We start from the raw sequence: 12,736 nt of genomic DNA on the forward strand, positions 1-12,736 counted from the left end.
TTCTCATTTCCCCAGGATCTTCAGCCATTCCAGCCGCCAAGAGCAACAGTATGACGCTAGGCTTCGTTTACTGTGCTTTCAGGGATGGCCTCGCCTGTACTAGTTGCGTACTACTGCCACTAGGGTTCTCGGCTTGTCCCAGGTTTGAGGCCACTAAGGACACAGTACTGGGTAAAGTTCGGTGGAATATGGGGGTGGCTCAGTACTGGTCACGTAGTCAAAACCCGCCGAGAGCTAAATTAGCCTCCGAGCGTCTTCGGAGCAGGCCGACACCAAAAGTTCACCCACAACCAAGTACTCAAAGTGAGCCATGAATTAGCAAGACTCCTCCCGGCGTGCTCGGCGCTTGTCCCCGCACTATTCGCCGAAGGAGCGCTTCGATGATTGTTAACATGGTGACCGGTTAAGGGCTCAGTTACTTAAGTGTTCTCAAAATGCCCCGTCAAATTGAATCAGCAAGTGCATCACAGTCCTCGGAGCAGTATCGAATACCAAGTATTGTGAATTTTGAAAGAAAATCTTTGAACCATGTCCACCACCACTACTGAGATCCAAGAAATTGCCGAAGCAACCCATGAGTCCTTTACCATCAAGGACTTGGTTGACTTCAGCGGCCGTACATACGGTGATTGGCGTGATGAATTCCACCGCAATGGCTGTGTTGTCCTGAAGAATGTAATCAGCCCGGAGCGTGCGAAATACTATGCCGATAAGCAGATTGAATGGTTGAAGAACTTCGAGCTTGGCTTTGATGAGAACGATGAGAGCACCTGGACCGCAGAGCATCTACCAGTAAGCTTCAAGGGAGGGTACGCAATCCACTATCTCGGACAGACCCGGGGAAAGTATCTAACTAATATTCATTGCTAGAATGTATTTTGCTTACGGCTCCACTCATGAGAAGAGTGTCTGGGAAGCACGCACCGAGCCAGCTATCATTGAAATTTTCGAAAAGCTATGGGAAACGAAGGAGTTGCTTTGCTCCTTCGACGGTATCAACATCTCCCTCCCGCGCCGAAAGGATCTCAACTGGAGCCCATGGCCGCACTGTGATCAGAACCCAAATCGGAAAGGGTTTGTATCCTACTCACTGTCGTAGCCGTGCATATGCTAATGTTTCTCAAGAATGCAAGCTGTTCAAGGCCTTATTAACTTTGCCCCCAATGGCCCCAAGGATGGCGGTCTGATGCTGATGAAGGGATCTGCCAAGCTCTTCGATGAGTTCTTTGCTCAAAAGCGAGATCAGTATGATCATGAAGATGCCCCACCCCCGGAGCTGAAATACATGGACCTCTTCCTATTCCATGAGAAGGATGTGAAGTGGTTTGAAGAGCGGGGGTGCGAGCTCATCAAGGTCAACCTGGAACCCGGTGATTTTGTCCTCTGGGATTCCCGAACGATGCACTATGCTTGCTTCCCCGAAGCCGATCAGATCCGTCACGCACAGTATATTTGCATGACCCCCAAACGCTTTGCCACCGAGAAGGCATTGGAGTTGAAGAAGACCTGCTTCGAGAACTATCTGGGCACTACCCACTGGCCCCATTGGTGAGTCTCCTCCATCATGGCACGAAATTCCGGACAGCTAATACATGGAAATTATAGCAACATTCGTCCAGCGGCGGAAAAGCCCATGAGAGATGGCAAGGTGTGCCCGAAGGACCGAAGTGAGCCATTTGAGAAGCCGGTGTTGACCGACGCGGTACTCAAGCTGGCAGGAGTCAAGCCGTACTGAATGTATTGATGTCTTATGTATTAGTTTTCTGGAATTGATAGTTACAATGTTATGGTCACCGTTATGATTTCATCTACGTTCGAAGTCTCACATGGTTAAATTCATGATACGTAATATGTTAGGAATAAGGTATTCAAGGCGCGACCTTGATGTCCATGGCATTTGGGTCGAGTGGGATTGAGATAACACGATATACCCTCACAAACACAAATCCACTCGATTATAGCTTCATGACCCTTTGAACTTCTTCTCCTTATTAAACCACGATGGATTATATGAGGCGAATAGCTTCAAACACCTAGTCAAAGACCTGACAATACGTGTTTCGGTGCTCTGGGTTTCAGAGGAGAGAGGAGAGATTCCAGCGCGATCGACAATTTCGGAGGGATGCGAACCAATGCCTGCCTCACTCGGAGCAGAACGAGGTGGCAACCTTAGTGGCCGAACATTGGAAAGATGGCTTCGGCGGGGTCTTTAGACTTAAACCCCCGGAAAATGTGGGGGGCCCGGGGTAGCTGCTTCTCGTCGTGGCAGGAATTCGTCAACCTTATTTACTTTTTGTATGTATGGCATTCGTTGCTGTTTCCATATAAACATTGGATGTTGTTCACATACAGTGGGCTCTCCACTGCAGAACCTGGGGCACTATCACTTTGCCCTTTGCCCTCGACCCCAGTTCACATTACTCTTTCCTCGTTATCTTGAGCGTTTGGTCTTGAATTCGAGAGTCTTCAGGGCACATTGTAGCTACCATGTCTCAGAAAGACAAAAGCTCGGTTGGTCATGTGGAGGACATTGAGGCAGTTGAGACTGGCCAAATGAAGAAGCACGAGGCTACCAAGGTGATGGGCACGGTGAAGTTGACCGAAGGCAGCATCATCTACATCCCGACCCCAACCGCCGATCCTCAAGGTAAGTCGTCTCAGTCCTGCTGATGCATTGCACTATCTGACAAGATCACTTTTTCAGACCCATTGAATCTGTCCATGCTTCGCAAGATCACCATCCTCGTCGTCATATCAATTTGTAGGCTGCCTACTTTGACCTGAGCCTGGATCTCGACGTGCTAATTCCATTCAGTCTCATGCCTCGGTCTTTCTCTTGTGTCGGGATTTGGCGGGCTGCTAGGCTTCTATATTCCTCAATATGAAGAGGTGGGGGTAACCTATAATGGAATCACTTACCTGATGACCTACCCAACTCTGTTCATGTATGGGATACTTTGCCATTCCAGTATCCACCTGGATTTTATCTTGCTAAGGAATGTCTAACGGGTCTGTATTACAGGGGGATTGGTAACTTGATCGGAATGCCTCTAGCTATTGGTGTTGGGCGCCGTGTGGTTATGCTGGCTTCCACTGCTATTCTTGCAGTCGGGGCTATTTTATGTGCAACTGCAAAGACGTACGAGTGGCACTTTGGCGCAAGAATCCTGGTTGGCCTCGCTGCGGGTCAAAGTGAATCGATTGTTCCCATGATCTCACAGGTGAGTGTTGCACCCTTTTCAATACTCCATATATTATTTCAACAAGCACAATTTTTTGTTCCTGTTTAACAAATGCGCAGGAAATATTCTTTGTGCATGAACGCAGTAGAGCTCTCATGGGTCAGCAGGCTATTCAGGTCTGCCTTACTACGGTATGGGTCCTGTTCGCCGGTCCTATCGCGGAGGCCATTACCCCCGAATGGTGGTATGGTCTTGGTGCCGTCTTAGCTGGGGCTCTATTTGTCGGTACATTCTTTCTCTTACCTGAAACTAAGTACGAGCGATCTTTGTCGGCGTACCAGGAAGAGTCTTCGTCAGGTGATGAGGTGCTTACTGAGGGCTTTGACGACAACAAACCAAACCATACGGAGGCAGTACCTTGCACCGAGCGTCCAGAGCTCGATTTTGTCAACTACAGTCCGCGCACATTCAAGTCTGATCTACGCCTGTGGAATGGCAAGCCGGAGTGGTTCAAAGTATGGGAAGTGCTGAAGGTATGTTATCATCATCAAAGCTAGCACTCCTGTCAGTAGTAACCCTAACATTGTACACAGCAAACAGCGGAGCTTCTCCTTTTTCCGAACGTACTTTGGGCTCTCCTCCTCAACGGCTTGGTGATTGGTGTCAACGTAGCCATTGGAACGACCTACAGCACCATCATCTCTGCTGCGCCCTACAATTGGCCCAACAGCAGTGCTAGCTACATCAACTGTGGACAGATCGTGGTCGCCATTGTCGCCCTTCCTCTCCTAGGTCATAGTTCAGACTGGCTGGTGAAGTTCCGCGCAAAGCGGAACAACGGTCTTCACGAGCCCGAGACTCGTCTGATTCCACTTATATTGCCAGCTGCGATAGGCACGTTTACCAGTTCTTTATACGGTGAAGGGGGAGCCCATCCATATGATTACCACTGGTTTGTTTACGCCTGGGCCGTAGCGGCATATTATTTCTGCTTCGTCGGCGTCAATATTGTTACGATCACCTACTTGCTGGATAGCTACCCGGCGCGTGCTGGTCCACTGCTGGTGATTGTCTGTGCTTTCCGAGGTATCATTTCCTTTGGAACCAGTTATGGTACCGCTCCTTTCATCGAACTGCATGGTTATGATGGCACCTTCAATACGTTTGCTGCACTCACTGGGTTTTTGTCTCTGGTAGGCATCCCGATATTTATCTGGGGGAAGCGCATTCGGGCTTTTACTGGACGGTTTGCTAAGGACAAAACCAATTGACCGCGAGAGTGGAGGATTTGATACGCCATTTGCTCTCTGATGCTAGCACTGTTATGGCCATGTTTTCATGTCTGGAGGCCGTTAGACTATACTTGAATTTTCGTTATTCATTTGCTATTACCTCTGGTCATATGATAGGTCAGGAGTATATCATAACTTACGCACACTACACGATTCCTGACTCATAATACATTGAATGTCACATATGATTCAAGCCTCCCCCAGACAATATTAATCTAGATCACACTAAAGTCGTCCAGAGCTAGCACGGATTCTGATCATACTGCGCATTCAAATCCTTGCTAATGATACCCGCGTCGACAGCCTCTGTGATTATTTCAGTTAGCACCACCACTCTCTATCAATGGTAAGATAAGAACATACTCTGATAATTCCACTGCTCAATATTGGGCACGGTATCCGTCTTCCACGACCAAAAGACCCACCCATCAAGCGCCTCATACTGTCTCTGCTGCGCCGAGAACCACTTCGAGTACGACTTCGCATGATCGCCGGTCATGGGCAGGAAGTTATCACCTGTATTATCAAATGCCAGACTCCACTCTCCTACAACCTTCGGACTAACATTGGACGTGCGATTATCACCGCATGCATCCGTAATCATATCATCTATCGTCTCGGCGTTGCGAACTAGATAGATCTCGTAATTGTGATCATCGAACAGAAGCTTCTCCTTCTGTGTATCATTGAGAGAGCGAGTAGGGTTACCACCTGAGTCCCATTTGTCGTCCTATATACTTCATTAGCTTCCCCATGAAATAGTCCAATAAGACCAACCATACCATGAGAGTAACATGCAACGCATCCGCATCCGAAACACCCAAGACCGATTCCTTCGCGCGAATGCGATCAATAGCCGACGGATAAAAATGCTCAACCATCCAGTTCGTGTCCGCGTTCTCCGTATTCTGGAGAGGCTCGTTGACGAGTTCCAGGGCCCCGACATTTTTGAACGCGGAGCGATTGTTGTGGATTTGCTCTCGTATCCATTCGTAGAACTTGTATGCTCGTTCGGCGTTGTCGTCGCTTTGGTAGAATTGCGGTGGGTCTACGTACTACATACAAGTTAGGATATGCTCAACTAGAATGGCTAAATGGAAATGAATGTAACAGGCAGTCCCCTACCCGACCGGTAAAAGGTTGATTCGGCTCCTGAGCCCCCGGTAGCCCGTGGAGATCAATAATTATATACATATCGGCGTCGGACGCCCATTGGCAGACGTTGGTTAGATCTTCGATTGAGTTGTTGCGTGGGTAGTACTCGGTATCATTGATTAGGTCTTCGTACATCCAGAAGCCGACTGGGATCTGTGGGTTGTGTCAGATACAGAGTACATTCTTATTATGACTGTATTACATACGCGGATAGTGTTAAGACCATATGATACCATCCGAGTAATATCATCCTTAGTGATCCACGTTTGCCAATGTGTTTTGAAAGCTGCATTAGCCGCTTCCTGCCCGATACCTTTCACGCAATCCCATTCGCTCTTGTAGTCGCCGCAGCCCATACTAGACCATTCGCTACTAGCCATCCATTTCTCCATGATAAAATGGGATCCCAGATTGACGCCGCGGATCTTCGTAGTGTTTGTATTCGTGAAGGTCGAGAGACTTCGCCCCTGGTCGGTGGGAAGCCAGGCTAGGGCTAATGGGGCAGTGCCCAAAAGCACGATCAATGACTGAAGCCTCATTTCGATCGGATTAAAGTTCCTGGGCGATGTTTACAACATGGTAGGAGTAAGACGGAAATTAGCCTAGATATAAGGCGCTGCACGATCGGATCAGGCTACATTTTCGGACCCCCTTGCACTGGATCGGGCTTAGATAGTGGTCGGCTACAAGAGCACGCATGCAAGGGTTGTTTACAATGTTCGCGGGCGGCGCGTGTCGATCATTGTCCCACTTCGGGAATTGGGGGTGAGGAATCTCACGGCTGTGCTTATCATGGTTACATCGTCTGGAGGAATTTGTATTGTTTCTGAAACTTACTCTGCTTCAAGTGGAAAATGGGGCCTATTGTTGTTCAGACCCACGCGGGTATAAAGTTGAGATCTGATATGCATATTTTATGCAAGGCTTGGGGGCTGTTGTTTTTGTCTTTTGTGCTGCTTGTGCCTCTTTGGCGTCAGTGGCATAATAGCATATCGTGTAAACTAGCTCACTGCGTAACTCCATACTTATTTGTTCAACAGGGCCCATAGCTCATTTGTGTCGCCGCAGGGAAGAATCTGATATATCTATCCGGCAGTTCGCTCCCAGGAATGCGATTGGGATGGCTGATGAAAGGGCTCGGCTTATGTTGGTTGAGCGAGCTAGCCTGGGCTGTTTTTAATCATACCAGAGGACACTAGCGATGGGATAAGATAGTCACAGTATAGCAAGCTGTAGATACTTGCTCATGTCAATCCGCGATTCACATCCTCAGAGTACTGAGCCCTTCGGTCGAGCATTTAGGCTGAACAACTACAACCAAAACACTAGCATACAATCGTATTCATTTAACTAGTTCTGCCTGGCATTCCCTCGCACTGGAAACTGGAAAGTGGATTTTTACATAGGGTTTGTCGGGTTATACGTATGCCGGGCGAAGATATCCCGGCCTTTGGGGTACGTACATATAATGGAATGGCATAGTGGAGCTATTATTTCGTATCTAAAGTAGGGCACAGCAAAGAGACTGTAAGAGTTGCTTCCGCGTGGCTAGTCGTATAAGTGACCGTCGTACACTTCTAGTTTTTGCAAAGGGCGAATTCTCGGGTTTGGTATCCATATAGATATAGACTAGCATGCCCACGCATTTACAGCCACATTCTTTTTCGTTCAGCATTGGAGTTCTCGAATTGAAGATATATAATGCCAACGGGACTTGGCCAAGATATATAATACATCGGGCGCCTTGGCCGCCTACAGAACCGTTCGAGTCTCATCAAACAGCACTCGCTCTTCGGCACAAGGGGAGGGGAAAATGATACAAATACGAAATAAAAATAAAAATAAAGGATAAAGAAGATAGAATGAGACAAGGTGAAATGTTTCCGACAGCACCTAGCTTTTGCGCAGCGTGATTTTTTTATCACATCTCTCGGTAGTAAACACCATTTTCCCAAAAGGGTATTTGCCCGATGACACTCGACTTAAACCAAACTTGTACGAAGTGACGGTCGCTATCAGGGCAACTAACTGTTCTCAGCTTGGTTAGTACTCAATATTATGAACAATACAAGGGGCGAGCAATAATTCAGACATCGCGTGGCTGCTGGACGGCCCTGATTGGTTCGTAGGTTGAGCCCTAAGTTGATCCTGCATCTCACCAGATCCTATTGGGAAACTAGCGAGATCCCTTAACAAGAAAAGGAAATTAGACGTGACGATCTCTTACTCTCTTGATTCCCACTCACCGGATCACTACCACTTCCTGCAGCCATGTGAGTTTATCACAATTCAGACGCTGCAGAAGATGTCGCAGACTTGCAGCCCCAAAGCGGGTCCACTTTGGGGTGCGCCGAATAGACTAGCGATCTCCGTAGGAGTAGAAGTACCTCAAGCCCAGGCACAAGGACCATCAGTCTAGACCTTGCTTACACACGACCCGCTTGTCTCGTTCGTTCTCGTAGTGGTGGCCGATATTGTGACAGCTCAGCTGCGGCGGGTCATATATAGCAGACGCCATGGCCCGTTTCAGCTGTAGGTCAATTTCCACACATCGGGATACTACACCCGTCCGTTCCCTTTTCTTTCGATTGTTTCATTTGTAGCCAAAATAGTCATTCATTTCCGAGCATGCGCGACTTCCTCTCCCTCTTAGGGTTGGCCAGCATAATCGCCTCATCTTCCGCTGCCGTCATTCCTTCATCGCTCGCAGCAATATCCTCGTCCATTGGCCAAGTATCTCAGTTTACATCGAGCGACACAACATCCGCGGAAATTCAAAGTGGCATTGACAGTCTAATTGTCGCAGCCAGCGGGACATGCTCAGGCCCTATCCAAAGCGCCCCTACAAGCTACTGGCTCGCTGATCAAGATCACAGCGGGGATGCTCGTGGTTATGCCCCCAATGTAAACAATACGGATTATCCTGTGTGGCGCAACGTCCTGGATTACGGTGCCAGGAACGATGGGTCCGGTAACCAGACATCGAATTTACAAAAGGCCATCAACGACAACGGCTCAGGCGGCAGTCGTAAAAGCAGCGGTGTCACTCGTTATCCTGCGGAGGTCTTCCTCCCCGGGGGAACCTATCAATTAGGTAAAACACTGGAGCTACGCGTGGGCACCATTATAACCGGAGATCCGCTGGATCCTCCGGTGCTGAAGGCTGCCTCGAACTTCGACGGTGATACCTTGGTCCTGGGGTATGACTCCGGCAATGGAAACCCGGAAACCAGCTTCATGACTCTTATGAGAAATGTGGTGCTGGACACCACCGCTCTCAGCGCGAACACAAAGATCACGGCGCTACAGTGGGGTGTAGCGCAGGGCTCCGGCTTGACCAATGTCCAGATTGACATGCCGACCAGCTCCACGGGCCACACCGGCATATACATCAAGGCTGGTTCGACAATTGCCGTTACGGATGTGGTACGTTTGCAGTATTGAGGCTCAGTCGGACCAATACTAACTCAAGTAGCAAATTACCGGCGGTGCTGTAGGTATCAAGAACTCTAACCAACAAGTCAACTTCAAGAACATCTCATTCAAATACTGTACGACGGCATTCGAAGCGGCTGGTGGCCATACGGCTCTACTACAAGGAGCGACATTTGAGACCTGTGGCACCGGCATCAATATGACTAGCAACAGTCTGGGTAGTCTCGTGCTGCTCGACTCGTCTTCTATCAACTCTGGGCCGGTAGTTAGATTCCATGACTCGTCCAATGACAGCGGAAATCGCAATAGTCAGATCCTCATCCAGAATCTGTCGCATGATAACAGCAATGCCATCGCTGTCGATAGTAAAGATAATATTAAATTGGGCGCTGTCTCGCATGTCGACACCTGGGTCTGGGGGAACGTCACCCCGGGTCAGTACGAGAGCGGAATCAGCTTTAGTACCTCGCGTCCGGACGTACTGCTTGCGAATAACGAATACTTCACCAGGGCGCAGCCAACCTACGCCGAATACAGCAATGACCAGATCGTTAATGTGAAGGCTGTTGACGGGTACACCGTCAAGGGTGATGGTTCTACCGACGATAGCGCATCCCTGAACGCTATTTTGGCCAACAATGCGGCAAACTGTAAGATTACCTACTTTCCATACGGCGTATATCTTGTCAAGGATACACTCGTCATTCCTCCAGGCTCTCGAATCGTGGGCGAGGCCTGGGCGGTGATTACCGGTGCGGGAGACGCGTTTAAAGATGCCGGTAGCCCTAAGCCAGTTGTGCAGATTGGACATGAGGGGGATGTTGGAGTGGCTGAAATTCAGAACATGAGATTCAGTGTTGCCGAGATTCTCCCGGGCGCGAAAATTCTCGAGATCAACATGGCAGGCAGTGCATCCGGCGATGTGGCATTGTGGAACACGATAGCCACCGTAGGAGGTACTGCGGAGACCACTATTGCCAACAGTTGCACCGATCAGGATACATCCCAGTGCATGGCAGCATTTATGATCCTCCATCTGACGAAGACGTCGTCCGCGTATATTGAGAACTTCTGGGGATGGACGGCTGATCATAACCTTGACGGTGGACCGATCACGATCATCTCCACGGGCCGTGGTATTCTGGTCGAGGCCACCCAGGGAACCTGGCTTACTGGTACCGGGTCTGAGCATAACTGGTTGTATAACTACAACCTCCATAACGCAAAAAATGTATACGCAGGCCTTCTCCAGTCGGAGTCCCCATATATGCAAGGAGATGGAGCTACACAGACTGCTCCCGCTCCATGGACCGCTGAATCCGAGTTCGGTGACCCGGACTTCTCTTGGTGTGACGAAGATGATCAGAAGTGCCGTACCTCGCTTGCAACCAACGTGGATGGTGGATCGAATATTTTTCTGTATAACTCAGCTGCATGGGCGTTCTTCAACGGGCCCTGGGATGGAACTTATAGCCATCAGTGCAACGGCTCGTGTCAATCCAACATGATGCGCGTGACCAATTCCCCAAGCAACCTCGTGTGGTATTCCATCAGCACCCGCAAGACGGACGTTATGGTCCTGGACGACCAATCGAATCCTATCGAGTACAATCATCCTGGCGGATGGGAAGCGATTATTCAGGCGTACCGGCAATTTGCTTGGGCGCAGTAGGTGTTATGCATCGTATATAGTGATTCATCTCAATGTAATTAGAAGAGGATTGTGTTTTTTTTCGAGATTGGGTAGTAGAGTATTCTGTTTGGCAAAAGATGCAAAGCAGCACGTGGTTCCCGTAGATCACTAGTAGTTATGTACACAAGCATGATGAGTCAGGACGTGCGCGCACTGCAGGAATGCCCAACGTGACCTGGGATGATCTCATCACGGGTTGCTACGTGTCGTCTCTTTCGTTCCCGTATAAATATCGGCCACCCCTCCATTACTACCGTCCTTATCCACTTTGCTAAAATTCTGATTTTGTCTCCCCCGCTACCACCAGGTTTCGTCTTTTTTATTTCCCACCAAAACCACAATCAATCAAAGTACTATCCGTACTCCAACAGAAATCCTTCACCATGTCTTCTGCGAAAGTTTACGTCGGGTCAGTTCTTGAATTCAGAAAAATTTTATGAAAAAATTAAGAAAAAAAAAAAAAAATCTTAATGAAACAATCACATATGGAATGTTGTCTTACTTATCAAATTCAAAATTAAAAGAAACCTTTCCTGGAACACCAATGATGAGTCTCTCCGTCAGACTTTCTCGGAGTTTGGCAACGTTTTGGACGCTGTAAGCTGACCTTCGCGATTCTATTGATTACCTCTTTTTGCTCTTTCGCTCTTTTGTGAAGTCCCCTGCCGCTAAGTCAAAATTATTAGATCGTCATGAAAGACCGCGAGACCGGCCGCAGCAGGGGATTTGGCTTCGTCACCTTTTCCGCTCAAACGGAAGCTGATGCTGCCATTGGAGGACTCAACGAGCAGGAGTAAGCCTTTCATCCACCCCTGGTCATGGTCATGGGTCGTCTAATCGGATTATGTGATCTAGGCTCGATGGTCGCCGTATTAGGGTCAACTTGGCCAACGCTAGACCCGCCGGCGGATCCCGTAACTACGGTGGTGGCAATGGCTACGGCGGTGGCTACGGTGGTGGCTACAGCCAGGGTGGCTACCAGGGTGGTGGCTACCAGGGTGGTAACTACGGCCAGGGCGACTACTAAACGCAGTCTCCTATATACGTCGAATACCTAGTTGGATGCAGTCACGACTTGATATGATTACTGTGGCGGATGACAATCACCGACCGAGCATAATTGTTGAAGGGAATGAATGATGGAAAGTTGTGTGTCTTGACATGAATGGGCTCAGATATCCGAAGCCACATTATGGCTGATGCCGGAAACCGGCTATGACAATACCAATAACTAGTTTCACGTCGCGTATTATACCCATGAATAATAGGAAATTCTTCATGTGTGCCCTTACGAGGGCACATCTCTAACTTGTCTACTCTCATGTCCCTGTTTAGGTATTAAGTGTCTCGAGGTTATTACATCGTGTTAGTTCGACAATGCAACGGATTCCTTGTGCACCATCACAATGCTGATCATGCGTTAGGGGTCTAACCTACGGTGTGGTCTCCAAGTCGGTGCAATATCCCCATACTGTTATACGATCCCAACCGACAGTGCCCTCTTGATGCCGTTGATAAATGATAGCAGTCTGCACAGTCAACAGCAACAACCTTAATCAAAATCACCAGCCTGCAACCAAAAGCATATAAGCGGGCAGGGATAGCCTGTTGTTGTCACTTCGGTTGACTCCCGCGATAGAAATATAACCCATTGTCCAAAATACTTGCTTCTGATAGAACCAGATGACCCGCACTATGTCTCCAGAACGAACACACTCAGACTTCAAAACGAACAAAACCGAGAGTCACAATGGGTTGCAGTTCACATGTATCTTTTTCTTATCTTCCTTCTCCCCTTGACAATCGAAACGAATGACTTATACACCTGACCCTCACTTTTGGTTGCTCAAGGATACACTAAACCCATGTCCCGTCGGCTTTGCATAGTACGGGGATTGGTATATCCTGAACATGCTCGCACAACCATACTCCGGGTTGTTTCAAGTGACGATTAAAATCCATGGATTCCCGGGAACGGG

The 12,736-nt window shown here is 48.6% G+C and overlaps 5 protein-coding genes across 5 annotated transcripts; 4 read left to right on the top strand and 1 right to left on the bottom strand.

Annotated features, from left to right (window-relative positions):
• Window positions 1-169: 169 nt before the first annotated feature.
• F9C07_2281598 (uncharacterized protein) lies at window positions 170-1,796 on the top strand. Its single transcript, XM_041291641.2, has 4 exons — window positions 170-809; window positions 871-1,074; window positions 1,126-1,548; window positions 1,606-1,796. The coding sequence occupies exons 1-4, from the start codon at window positions 529-531 to the stop codon at window positions 1,733-1,735; spliced, it is 1,038 nt and encodes a 345-aa protein (XP_041144184.1). The 5' UTR covers window positions 170-528; the 3' UTR covers window positions 1,736-1,796.
• A 691-nt stretch (window positions 1,797-2,487) lies between these two features.
• F9C07_4514 (putative MFS transporter) lies at window positions 2,488-4,453 on the top strand (the record flags this gene model as incomplete). The annotated part of the gene is made up of 6 exons (XM_041291642.1): window positions 2,488-2,647; window positions 2,705-2,761; window positions 2,816-2,945; window positions 3,023-3,221; window positions 3,302-3,715; window positions 3,776-4,453. The coding sequence occupies 6 exons, from the start codon at window positions 2,488-2,490 to the stop codon at window positions 4,451-4,453; spliced, it is 1,638 nt and encodes a 545-aa protein (XP_041144185.1).
• A 262-nt stretch (window positions 4,454-4,715) lies between these two features.
• On the bottom strand, window positions 4,716-6,168 carry F9C07_4515 (putative glucan 1,3-beta-glucosidase precursor; the record flags this gene model as incomplete). The annotated part of the gene is made up of 5 exons (XM_041291656.1): window positions 4,716-4,780; window positions 4,838-5,204; window positions 5,257-5,529; window positions 5,600-5,782; window positions 5,836-6,168. The coding sequence occupies 5 exons, from the start codon at window positions 6,166-6,168 to the stop codon at window positions 4,716-4,718; spliced, it is 1,221 nt and encodes a 406-aa protein (XP_041144186.1).
• A 30-nt stretch (window positions 6,169-6,198) lies between these two features.
• Window positions 6,199-10,933, top strand: F9C07_2281600 (putative exo-beta-1,3-glucanase). The gene is made up of 2 exons (XM_041291643.2): window positions 6,199-9,055; window positions 9,105-10,933. Exons 1-2 carry the CDS (start codon window positions 8,258-8,260, stop codon window positions 10,734-10,736), a joined length of 2,430 nt encoding a protein of 809 aa, XP_041144187.1. The 5' UTR covers window positions 6,199-8,257; the 3' UTR covers window positions 10,737-10,933.
• Window positions 10,934-11,140: 207 nt separating this feature from the next.
• F9C07_2281601 (putative heterogeneous nuclear ribonucleoprotein G) lies at window positions 11,141-12,124 on the top strand (the record flags this gene model as incomplete). The annotated part of the gene is made up of 4 exons (XM_041291644.2): window positions 11,141-11,166; window positions 11,282-11,354; window positions 11,444-11,550; window positions 11,613-12,124. The coding sequence occupies 4 exons, from the start codon at window positions 11,141-11,143 to the stop codon at window positions 11,782-11,784; spliced, it is 378 nt and encodes a 125-aa protein (XP_041144188.1). The 3' UTR covers window positions 11,785-12,124.
• Between the last annotated feature and the right edge of the window lie 612 nt (window positions 12,125-12,736).

This window comes from Aspergillus flavus, chromosome 3 (genome assembly GCF_009017415.1).
Source record: "Aspergillus flavus chromosome 3, complete sequence".
NCBI classification, from domain to species: domain Eukaryota; kingdom Fungi; phylum Ascomycota; class Eurotiomycetes; order Eurotiales; family Aspergillaceae; genus Aspergillus; species Aspergillus flavus.

Bases quoted from the DNA above. Each gene is read 5' to 3' on its own strand.
- F9C07_2281598 (XM_041291641.2), top strand. From the start codon at position 529: ATGTCCACCACCACTACTGAGATCCAAGAAATTGCCGAAGCAACCCAT. The intron at 810-870 runs GTACGCAATCCA...ATTCATTGCTAG, and splicing joins CCAGTAAGCTTCAAGGGAGG to AATGTATTTTGCTTACGGCT. The intron at 1,549-1,605 runs GTGAGTCTCCTC...TGGAAATTATAG, and splicing joins ACTACCCACTGGCCCCATTG to CAACATTCGTCCAGCGGCGG.
- F9C07_2281600 (XM_041291643.2), top strand. From the start codon at position 8,258: ATGCGCGACTTCCTCTCCCTCTTAGGGTTGGCCAGCATAATCGCCTCA. The intron at 9,056-9,104 runs GTACGTTTGCAG...TAACTCAAGTAG, and splicing joins CAATTGCCGTTACGGATGTG to CAAATTACCGGCGGTGCTGT.